The sequence below is a fragment of the Atractosteus spatula genome, chromosome 4 (genome assembly GCF_055471065.1).
Source record: "Atractosteus spatula isolate fAtrSpa1 chromosome 4, fAtrSpa1.hap1, whole genome shotgun sequence".
NCBI classification, from domain to species: Eukaryota; Metazoa; Chordata; class Actinopteri; order Semionotiformes; family Lepisosteidae; genus Atractosteus; species Atractosteus spatula.
Genome location: NC_142709.1, coordinates 65,031,384 through 65,043,580, shown reverse-complemented (window position 1 = coordinate 65,043,580; position 12,197 = coordinate 65,031,384). Strand labels below are relative to the sequence as shown.

Below are 12,197 nucleotides of genomic sequence, written 5' to 3'. Positions count from 1 at the left end.
TGGTCTTTAATCGCAGACTAGAACAAAAACACAATGAATAATTATGCTGTAGACTGTATGTAAAGCACTGGTTAAAAAAAGCAGTCACGAAGATTGTCAGATCCCGGTACTTCATCCTGCATTCTTTATCCCGAACCCTCCACCTGTTTCACCGTCAGACCAGAGGAATGTGAGCTGGTTGGTGATAGTGCTTAGCCAAGGGCGGCGCTGTGTCTTGCAGGAACATTCCCAAAAAATCGCCACCGTGATTGGATAACCTCTGTGAACTCGAAGTTGAAGGGAGCAGTGCACGCCAAGGGGAGCGTACAACTTCACTCTAACTACCGTGAAGACACGTATTTTTTTATTATTATTATTGAGCATTTCACTTCTTTTTAATGCGGTATATATGTTTTCGTTCAGGAAGTAGTTATTAGAGATAACTTTGAAACTGCACCCGGACGTTTCTTGTTTCTCGCTATCAAGGTGTTTCAAACTCAAGGAAAGTGAAACGTGCTTTTTAACGGTACATCAAAGAACGGAGCATTCATTAAGGTATTTAACAACAAAGTAAATCACTATTTTGTCTCATGGACATGGAATGCTTCCAGGTTTTACAGAAACGTTTTATATCAAAATTCGGCACTTTACTCTAAACCCGTCTTATAGTCAGCTGCTGAGTTCAAACCATGAAGGATGAGGAGCCTGCGAACTATCCCTGATGCACAGCTCAATGAAACTCAAGGATACTTCTCAGATTGGATGGGTTCCTGGTGGCGGTCCCATTATTTAACCACATGCTTTGCAAACAAGAATGTTTGTATTTCATTTTGGCTTTGTTTTTCCTCGGCGTTACTTTGGGTAATCGCGCATTGTTTGTAAGTATCAAACTTTCCGTGTTATTTCCTTATTTACTGTTCTTATAGTACTGTTTTTAAAATATTTTTTAAAAGAGAAAAAAAGGTTGGCACGATTTACGTGTGCTCAGAAAATACAACCACTGACTATGGTTTGCTTGCCAACGTAAAAATTAAGTTTGGTGACTAAACAAATGTTATGAAGTTATAGTTTGCCAAATATTTCTGCCTTTGTTTTTTCTACCGTTATTCAAATATCACAGTAGATAACAACATTGTCTTTGATCGCTGCGTAAATTAGTTACTATTCTGTTTCTACTTGCACATTTAAGAAGCATCAATTTGTATGTTTAATTATTTAATGAATATGATAACACGCCTAGTTGTTGGGTGTTAGTTTACATTTTGGATTTACACAGAATAAAGAACTTTAATTTTAAACATTTTAATCAAATAAAGCTTTCTTAACTCCTAAACTCTTTTATTTCGTTTTTACCTTTATGAATGGCATGTTTACCGATAGGCTCGGGCTCCACAGTAATCATGCTGGGTGCACTGAGAAACAGTGACAACCTGAAAGTCTGAGCGACAGAATCAGTTCCATTGGCTAATGAAGTGTTTCAAGTTACAAACCCCTTTGCTCCTACAGTATTCTTTTTGTTGTTGTCGTTCTGTAAAGTGCTTCGAGACGCCAGCTTTAAAGGTGCCGTTAAAATAAAGTGTATTATTAGAAATTTTCTTAGATACAGATCTGTATTTCTGGTGGATAGAAGAGCTCCTAAAGTTTTGTTGGTAACATTTTTCTTTTACTAATACACTGTTTCTCCACCCTATACACGTAATTTATTTTTTTTCCAAAGTGCTATGTGAAGAAAACACTGACAGGATCAATAGAACAGATGCATAGTCTGAACTGAGTAAAATACAGAGCCATGCTGGTGTTCCCTACTGGAAAAGTTTTTTTAATAGGCTGATGTGATACGGTGTCAGTCTCTCTTTACATGCTGTATGCCAAGTTTTGTTTATACAAAATAGATTAAGAAGACAAAATATTGAGCACAATCATTGTCAGGTACAAACTGCCATGGCATGCATAGCCTGTGTAGAAGTCTATGTGGTCATCTGTGTTTTCTCGTCACAGGCTGCTGTGTTTTCAGTGCAGAAGGAAAGACCGGAAGCCTGGCGACACCGCCTTCTGTGCATTCTACTGTTTCCTTGGTAACATGAGCGCCGCGCTTGGAGCTTTCCTGTCCCACCAGCTGACCCTACAGGTACTGAAGGCAGAAGCCAGTCCGTTCGAGCGCTTTATTGTCCTGTATAGAGAGATTGAAGTGGAAAAATCATCGGTATATCTTGTAAAGAAATCTTGTATGAAGCTCAGCAAGTGTGAGCCTGGTCAGTACCTGGATGAGATACCTCCTTGGGAAAAACTAAGGTTGCTGCTGGAAGTGGTGTTAGTGGGGCCAGCAGGGGGCGCTCACCCTGCGGTCTGTGTGGGTCCTAATGCCCCAGTATAGTGATGGGGACATTATACTGTAAAAAGGCGCCGTCCTTTGGGTGGGGTGTAAAACCGAGGTCCTGACTCTCTGTGGTCATTAAAAATCCCAGGGAGTTACCCCAATGTCCTGGCCAAATTTCACATTGGCCTTTACCAGTCATGGGCTCCTAATAATCTCCAATCTCTTAATTGGCTTCATCACTCTTGTCCTCCTCCCCACTGATAGCTGGTGAGCGTTCTGGCGCACTGTGGCTGCCATCGCATCATCCACGTGGGGACTACACATTGGTGGTGGTGGAGGGGAGTCCCCATTACCTGTAAAACGCTTTGAGTGGAGTGTCCAGAAAAGCACTATATAAGTGTAAGGAAAAAAAAAGGAAATATCACATGGTCAATATACTTCTAAAAATTCCTCTGTAGCTTGCAGGAAAGCCTGTAATGCATTTTTCCAAAGAACGAAAAGCATGGGCGATTGTCCCGGCAGATAGGCTCTATGACAGTGGATTCTATTAGATATAAGTAGCAGTGTCTAGATCTCTGGGCTTATAACCAAATGGCTAAGGATTCAAATCCTTCCTAGGGTTCAGTGTACTTCATAAGATCACTTCAGCATAAAGTCCTGCTGTATAAATGGGTCCACATGTAATTTGTTTTGGATAAAAGCATCAGCTAAATAGATTGAAAACAATAAATCTTTCTGCCCTGGGTTACCTGCCTCTCATTTTTTTAATTGTATGCCTCTTTGTCTCACTTCCAGATCTTCATGGGAGTCTACATGGCTGTTCTGGATGTTTTTCATTTCATTCTTGTCATCTTCCCTGTGTGTCCATGGAGCTGGCAGTCAAAATCTAGTATGTGTACATTGGCAAAACGTTGTGTAAGCACTGGTATCTTTTGTACTGTTCTCGATTAGATGACTTGTATGCAGACACAGTTAATATCTGGCTCAGGTCTACACTGAGAAATTTTGTCAGAGAACAAAGTTTATTACAGAAAGAATTGACTATACTGTGTTTTGCAATGTTTTGCAATGGGTGTCCTAAACTATTCCATCTGCATAAATGGAATCCTGTTTTTGAAATGAAATATTGCCTATCTCAGAAATACTTTCTGGTAGAGCAAGATTATACAATGTAATGATTATAACATGTTACTTTACAGATTACAGGTAGAAAGGTTGAAAATTGTGCAGGCAGAGTCTTCAAGCTGCCTTGATTTTAACCGTACAGGTTTCACATCAGTCTTACCTTCAATAGTAGGACTGTGTGTTTTTCAGAATATCTAGCCTTAGGTGTATGTGGTGAGAGAGCTGTATCACCTCATTGTACAGTGACCAGTTTTTTAATTAGTGATGTATGTCTCGGTTTGGGCCAGAGAGAAGCAGATTCCATTTTGCAATACTGCATATCATCACCCACCCAGGTGCCCCACTGTTTGAGCGTGGACAAAAAAAGCCTAAAGAGGAGAGGGCAGAATCGGTCTGGTATCGCATCTTTAAAAACGATTTAGGAAAAAATGCAATTAAAAGGGTTTTAATTTTTTTCAACCTAATTACCCAAACGCCCCCGACTTGCCACTTCCTACACCTTGATTCAGACTCCCAGAATTCCCCCTGTCCTCTCTAAAATGGCTGCTGCTCTGGGCTCAGTGATGTTGATACTGGGGAGTGGCACCATCTGTAGCACACAAAAGATCCTCTGTTAACGCTGTTTGTTCTGCTCATTGACCGAAGCGCCTTGTTTCATTCTTCCTCTGAGCCTCTGCTGGCAATTATGTTTTCCTATCCCCTTTATAAAAAGGCATGGCACGTGTTGTTGTCATTTCTAGAGAACAATATTCAACTGTCAGCAAAAAATTCAAAGAAATTTGCAAGGGAAAATTCCACTGGGATGAAGAATTTAATTGTTTCGTTTTTTCTGAGTTGTTATATTTGACGTTAAGCATGTCGGGTCTTTTTTAACACAGGCAAAAAGATAAGGCCCATGAGGAGGAGGAGGAGGCAGAAATTTTTTGCTGTGTCAGTACCCCTGGCACTGGGGGCAGGGTATGTCACCTGGTGTTCTCAGCACCCTCAATATACTGATGAAGTTCACACAGGACGTCACCTCCTCAACGCCCTTCTCCAGGTCAGTCATAACATCTTCATTTCCCAAACAATAATGAAGTATTCAGCTAAGGCCATGTTAAAATCAGCAGGTTAACAATTTTCACAGTTCTGAATGAGAGAGTTTGAATGCTTTGTCATATGAAAGCATTGATCACTGCGTGTGTTTAATACAGCTATTTTGGTGAGTATCACCTCAAAAACCTTTTTCAAATGTATTAAAGTGGAGTTCAGTAGATTACCGTAGCAGCCTTACAAAGGAAGTAAACTCAAATATTACCATTTTTTATGTAGGGCACGTACAGGCCTCAGCTGAAAGTGTTTTCAAGTGCTCCAATTGACACGCGTGTCATACAAACGTTTCTAAGACAGCTGATAAAAAAAGGTTAGCTTACAAATGGTTCTGATCATCAGAAAAGGGGCAGTTCTAAGAATAAAGCACAGTTTGAAAGAAAGCAGTTGAGAAGTAAAGCAGAAAGAAAAACTAATATTTAGATTAGAAAAAAGACTCGGGACTTCTCTCCAGCTGTAACTGACAGAGAGTTAATGACGGATGGTGTGATGGAGAAAACATTTACTGTGTTGGAGCACTGCGCTCTGTAATATAGTCTGGCACTACTTGTAGAGCTGTCAGCTCCAGAAGAGCAAATTTCTGTACTCTGCTTTATTATACAAAGAGTTAATGTTAATGTACCAGAATGTACAAAATGCAATATGTGCCATATTCATACCTTTTTGTTTAGTATTTTCTGAACTTTTTAACATTAACTGGTTTGACAAAGATTTACTTTCTTCCCCTTCACAGGATAACACTGAAATCCTAGGGTATGCTCTAGGACTCATGTCTTTCATCATCTGCTTGTCATCCAAGTTACCTCATATTTCCAGAGCAGTGAGTGCCCTTGTATTTTTTAATGTGATTGTTTGCAGTAATTTGTGATATTATACTGATGAAACATTGTATGTAGTCTGTGTAAAAATCCAGAGAGGAAGTAGTACAGTACTTCTTAAAACACCTTTACTTTCCACACATATAAGGCAGAACTGTGACACCCTTTCTACAATCCAAAACAGACTAAGATGCTTTTTGCTTTCCAAATTGATTTTTTTTGTTTCGTTTTAAAATATAATTGTTTATTTACAGTGTTGTCAGATCTTACAGGCTGAAGAAAATAGGCTGCGTTGTTAATTGTTAAGGTAACTTTATTCACTTAAGTGCTTCTAAGCTACATAAATATCTGTATCCACTTTCAAATTCAACAGTTTATTGTTGAATACATAATTGTGGTTCTGTGATCAGAAATAAAATGTATTGCACCATTTTACATTTGTAGCACAGGTAAATGATATGCTGATGCAAATTGCCAGTTACTACAGTATGTTTTCATTTTTTTCAATTTAGTGTATAACCACCGGAATTATTATTTTTTTATTTCAATACAAGCATTTCCAGTTTTCTCCTTTCTGGTAGAAATCTCCTTCATGTCTTGAGAGCAAAGTTTGTTTCTGTTGTTTTTGAATATATTTACCTGCTGTACTCTCTTCCAGTACCGAGGGAAGATGACTTCTACAGTCCTGATATCTACTAGAGCCGTGTGCATCTTGGCCAGTGTCTCCTATGCTCTAGCCATTGTGTTTCATGATATGCAGCTGAAGTCTGCCCTTAAAGCATTGCCGTGGTTACTGACTTCTGTGGGCTCTGCGGTCTTTGACAGCGTTGTATCCTCCATGGTTATTTTTACTAAAGTTTCCTTGTGGATATTTCTTTTCTAAAAAAGGACAAACTACATGAAAATCCGCCTTTTGATTACAAAAGCAAATGAAATGAAAGTGAAAGTGTCTGAAACACTTGTTCATCTCCCAGGCATTAACATATTTCATTTTGGGTTTATACCTGTACATGTTTGTGATGTTGCCAGACTGAAAGTCATAGGGCAGTTCTTAGTACTTCTAATTTCAGCATGGGTATTTTATAAGCACTCCTTTCCTCTTAACCCTGTACTAGTGACCTCTTGGACTTCTGTTTACATGATGTAGTAAAACTCCCAAACCCTGGTCCAACATTATACTTTTGAGGATTTGTCAGCATTTATCAAGGCCCTTAACTCTTGCCAGATTATCCTGATATCCTGCCATAAAAAGCACAAAGAGGCCAAGCTGACCCTGCAACCCCAGCACTTGGACTCACCTGAAACAGAAACACTTCTGGGGTACCCTGCTTCACACCTGACCTACAGCACTAAAGAGAGACCACGCAGGAACAAAACTGTATGTTAGCCTCAATAACCATTCTCACAATTTCCTTCAATTAGCTGGATTAAGTTTTACCTGATTTCTTTATTTTAACTTGTGCCTCTATGATTTATGTAGCTTTCTTTCTCCAAAGCTGATTGTATCTAACACATTAAGAGTTGATAATGGCCAATAAAAAATGAAGAAATAAAATTTTGACATACTTCTCTGTAAAACTGTGATGCAGTAGCAACAAAGACACAACTCCACACATCCTTGTTGGTAAAAGGAAAGGGTTACTGAATTGTTCTCCCAGTAATCGTAAAGTTTGTGCTTCCCAGGGCACAGTATCGTGTTTGCATGCTGTAGGTACTTCTTCAGAATCTAAAGTCTCTCCATTTGTTGTTTTTATTTTATATTTAATAGTAATGGAATCAGTAAGGTAAGTGTAGAAATAAAACATTACAGTGAATATTCACATACATTGAACATTATGGTAAACCTAGACAGAGTTCTGGAGGAATTATCTCAGGTTCATCTGTTTCTTCATATGTTTCTTTGTAGCATTCTGACTGGGTTCCTCTCAAAATTCGTCCTACTAACCGAACCCACCATAAGATGGCTGAAATAGGACGGTATATGGATGTGAACATTAAACCTGTGCAAGAGGTATCCCTTGGTTACCACTGTATTGTTTTGTATCCACGGTAATGTTTTCCTCAAGTCTAAAGTTCCTAGTGGTTTTGTGAAAGGCTCCACTGTTACAGATGGTCTTGAGCTATTACCACACTGACCAGTATTCACTGATGGTCTGAAGAGATGCTGAGGTGGTTTTAAGGTCAGACAGGTTTTCTTTGATTTGCCACACAACAGCAGCCATTGTCTTTGAATTGGGTGACTGCTTACATTGTTCTCTGAGAGAGCTGTGTCAGTCTTTCATTTGACAGCTGATCTCCACTCTGTGCCTTGTGGTTTTGCAGTATGGAATGACATCAGTGGTCTTATAGTGCATGTTTCAGAGGATGTTTCTATTTTGTCTTCCTCTCCCCTGTGCTGGTATGAACTGTCCTTTCCAAAAATAAAATTGGTATAAAGAAATTCTTAAAGTCACTGTTGTCACAGTGTACAGTAAAGCCTTGTCTGTGTTTGCTTTTAGGTGAATTTCAAAGGCCTACCCCTCTCCATAGAGAACCCGACGGAAACTCTCTCGGCAGAGAGCTCCTGTGACACCAACCCCCCAGCTCCCCCTCCTCTGAAAGTCATCCGCGCTGATGTCACATGCTCCTCGGACAGCTCCACGGACACATCCATGAGCTCAAGCCTTGAGGTCAGAACCCCGCGATGTGTCTTTGTGTCCTCAGTCTGCCTGGCAGGGCAGCACCACTGTGCCACCTGTGTTAATTTAACTCCCATGTTCCACTCGCCAAATCATCCGCAAACCTTATTAAGATGCAGTGATGACAAACGTTTTATCCTGATGTAAAAAACACTAGCTTGTTTGTATACATGTTGTACAAGAACATTATTCACTCTGTTTATGACAATATCGGAGCAGAGTTTAGTTCTGAGGGATCAGATGAGCTAACTCAACAGAATGAGTAATGATTTTAACTAGCTTTTCCCTGTAATGAGTTGCACTAGACAGGAATCTCGGACACTGTTGTAATCTCTTTTATGTGTAATTCTTAAAATTACATCCATCCACCAGCAGGAACAGCAGGACCCATGAATGCCCAGTCTGTTTGCTGCTGGGACCAACATTTATTTTCTCTCCAGCTATCACAATACATGCAGATTTATTTGAAATATGTTCTCTCTAGTGCTGTCCTAAAAGTCCTCAGGTCCTGAAATTGATAAAACAACTGAATTAAGAATATTAAATGGAGCTTGACACAGAGTTTTTCGCCTCTGCATGTCTTCAGGGAAACAAGAAGAAACAACTGTGGAAATAGCAGTGAGAGTCAAACCTGATCTGCTCTATTCCAGTAGGTGGGGCTGTAGCATAATACAACAACTGATGCTCTATTAAGCACTTCAGTGTCAGGGGTTTGCTATCAGTATATACTGTACATGCTGCATATGTTTGACATAAAAATTGAGGATATGAAAAAATCCTATGTGGAATAAGTGCATTTTAAAATACTTGTAATTTTAATTAACCTTAAACACAAAAACACATTTATCATTATACAGGTCACTGTATTGCCATCATTTTAACTTCAGTTGTGGGACTGAGCATTTCAACCTGCTCGTCTGAACTTGGTTGGCTTCACACTGAAATAATAGAATTGACCAGCCCTCAGAAACCCGCTGCTGGTTTTGAAGTATGTAGTGCAATAAGAGGGGATAAACAGATGAAAGCTGCTCTCGAACAGGGATTGAAAAGAGCAGTCTCAGGAATGTCCTGTCTAGGCTGGTGCAATGACATTTTTGTTTGTTCAGGGGTGCAAATTGTTTCTCTATTGACCTCAGAAATGCAAATGTTCAAGCACCCTAATTCCATTTTACTTTTTTACTTGGGTGGCACAAAATTGTAAGATTATTACTACGTCTTCAATGATTTGGTAACATATTCAGTTTTAGGAACATTTACACTTTAAAAGGAGATAACACTTGCAAATCAGCGACAGCTCTTTTAATACTGAGCAAGTTCTTTTTTTGCATAAAAATGTTCATGGTGCATTCTCAAAAACCTTCTCAGTGCTTACACAAGATATACCTGACATTATTTTCCCTTGTTTATGCTGCTTGAAAAAAAAATACAGTAGGCTTTTTTTAGACAACTTTGCTGAGCATTAAAAATAATCCTAACTGCAAGAGTGCTATCAGGGAAGTGACACATCTTTTAGCAGATGAGCTGAAAGAGCATTGAACTGAGATGACATGGTAATTTCATTATGCTGATAAACATTTGTCATCAATGGGCAGGTTGTATGGTCACCGTTGGAAACAATGCAAACTGCAAATCTATGACTCATGTTTTGCACCAGGTTACAGAAGCTGTTTTGTGTCCTATTCTTCTTCTGGGCCTGAAGAACATGTGTCTGTATACTGATATCTGAATCCCAAATGCCACACACATCCCCACATATCAACAGGGCTCAAATCTTGCAATTTGAACATCCATGGCATAACTGTCACATTCACATCTGAGAAAAATGCATTCAGTAATCAATCTACTTTTCCTAAAACAAACACGAATAGATGCTCAGTTTACATAAGAACATGGTAGTGAATGTTTGCATTTTCATTTACAGAATTCATGTTTTATTTTCCACAGTGGGACTTTGAAGATACGAAGAGGCAGTGGAGCAAAGCCAATAAGCAACAGAAAAACACAGAAGCCTTCCCACTCCAGGACTGGACAGCTCTCCCCGTTTCAATGCCTGCCAGCCAATCTGAATCGGACTTCTGGTTCTACGACAGTGACATCACAATGGCCGATGAGGGAGCCCCTACCCTTTTGGCTGACTATGGGAAAGAGAGGCAAGCAATGACCAACTAACACATGACTGTTAATGACACATTCAAATAAAGAACACTACTATCTTCACTGGCATGAAAGAAGAGGAAAGTGTACTTCCTGTTTTTACATGTGGTGGTAGGGGCAGCATCTAGCCGGCATTCTAGAATCCAGTTGCAGTCCAGTGATTTTTTTTCATTTTATTTTATAAGAACATCATGACCACTATTCTCTTATTATTTGAGAAGTTTTGTTTAAATCCATTATATGAGTATTCACTCAATGTTTGTCCTCTGTAATCTTTCAATTTCAGTACAAGTATTGTGGGATGTACTCAGATGTGTGTAAATTATTTGTATGGCTGATAATATGAATCTTTATATGTATTTTTTTTTCTAAATTTCCCTGGACTGAAAACCTTAACAAGGGAAAAAATAGATGGTGAATCCAGTTGGAGACATTTTACAATCTCTTACGCTCATGTGGTAAATACAGAAACTGTTCATTTTCTATCTAGTTATGCTAGTGGCGACAGACACTTGCTACCCAAAGTTCATTGTTTTTCCTCGCCAGTAATAGTTTGATTTAATAAAGCTTTATTTGGTTGCTAAAATATCTGCTCTTCTTTTAAGAAGAAGCTTTGATAAGGGTAAATTAATAAACAGCCAAATATTAAATTTCTTTAAGGTAGAGGGTAGTACTGTAGATTGCTCCTACAACAATGCAGGAAATTGAGCCCGAACAGAATAGGTGAAGTAGATTGCCCCTGAATATCACTGTATTGATTTTTATTGTTCATTATGTTGCTGGTATCTGTGAAAGAGATTTAGAACATAAACCCCCCAAAGCAGAACAAACCACCTCGCCTGTTTTCCAGTGTTTTCAGTTGTAGTTTACTTAAAATGCAATATTTAAGTAATGATATCTGAAATCGAAGTAACCGCTTTCCTACCATTGAGTACACCCTGATGTGTCAAAAACCCTGTTATGAACTACGGAAAGTTATTCCTTGCTGCCCATAAAGATGTTTATGTAATTGTCCTGACTGTCAGCTGATAAATGATTCAGGGAATCCCAGCATATTTGTTGGAAAAATATATCATTGCTGTGGGATAAGCACCATTTGTGAAATGGCGATCACAAGATCAGTACAAGATTTGAATATGACATTTTAGTATTAACTTGTGGATTGGACGTTTTGGTACAAAAAAATAGATTGCAGCATTTTTTGTAAAGTGCTGTTTTTCTGTTGTCTAAATTCACAATAAAGATAAACTTAACCTTGAAAAAAAGTCTTTGTCCTTCTATTGGATGTAGATCAGATTGGTGTTTGAGAGCACTTTAAAAGTGAGCCTCACTCTGCAACTCTGCAAAGAACATCAGTTGTTTTTCTCCTTGATTTATAGTGTTAAAAACAAGTGGACCGTACTTGTATGGGAGATTGGCCTTTAGACTGTGATCTATGATAGAAACAATAAAATGTTTTCCCTGGCAAGGTCCTGTCCATCTCCCTTTAACTTTCAGTTGTTCATTTACCAGTTAACTATTTGAATTCAACAGCAGCCTACTGGTCAGATATATATTTCCAGGTGAATTTTGTTTTTTGAACCAAATCTCAAATGATGCTAAATATTTAAATGTGAGAATTAACCCTTTCTAAAGTGACTCTTACATTATCCACTTAAAATAATGGGTGTTCGGCATTATATATTGTATAAGGAATCCATGGGATTAATTAAAATGTTGTTTGCTGTGTCACTATTAACACATTTGAGCTGCATTGGTCCGGTATTTGTCACATTTTAGAGTTAACTACGACAATTTTCCTTTTTTTTTTGTCAAGATGATGAATTGCCTTGTGAATTCACAAAACTGTTTTTATAACTATTCTTTTGTTTTGCACCGCATAAAAAAAAAAAATTCTAGACAATGGATATGGCATATAACCATCACTATCGCAGCAAGCTCCTAACCTATTGTAAAAGAGGGTCACAGGTTTATTTCCTCTATGAAACCAGTAAAGGTGGTTATCAAGCCTACCATATAAGTCTCCGAGTCAGAGAA

The 12,197-nt window shown here is 38.6% G+C and overlaps 1 protein-coding gene across 1 annotated transcript; it reads left to right on the top strand.

The window, feature by feature from the left end:
* The first annotated feature begins 272 nt into the window (after positions 1-272).
* On the top strand, positions 273-11,892 carry tmem44 (transmembrane protein 44). The gene is made up of 10 exons (XM_088913621.1): positions 273-857; positions 1,978-2,107; positions 3,092-3,185; positions 4,300-4,460; positions 5,244-5,330; positions 5,987-6,157; positions 6,554-6,706; positions 7,235-7,339; positions 7,827-7,997; positions 9,951-11,892. Exons 1-10 carry the CDS (start codon positions 676-678, stop codon positions 10,173-10,175), a joined length of 1,479 nt encoding a protein of 492 aa, XP_088769747.1. The 5' UTR covers positions 273-675; the 3' UTR covers positions 10,176-11,892.
* Positions 11,893-12,197: the final 305 nt, after the last annotated feature.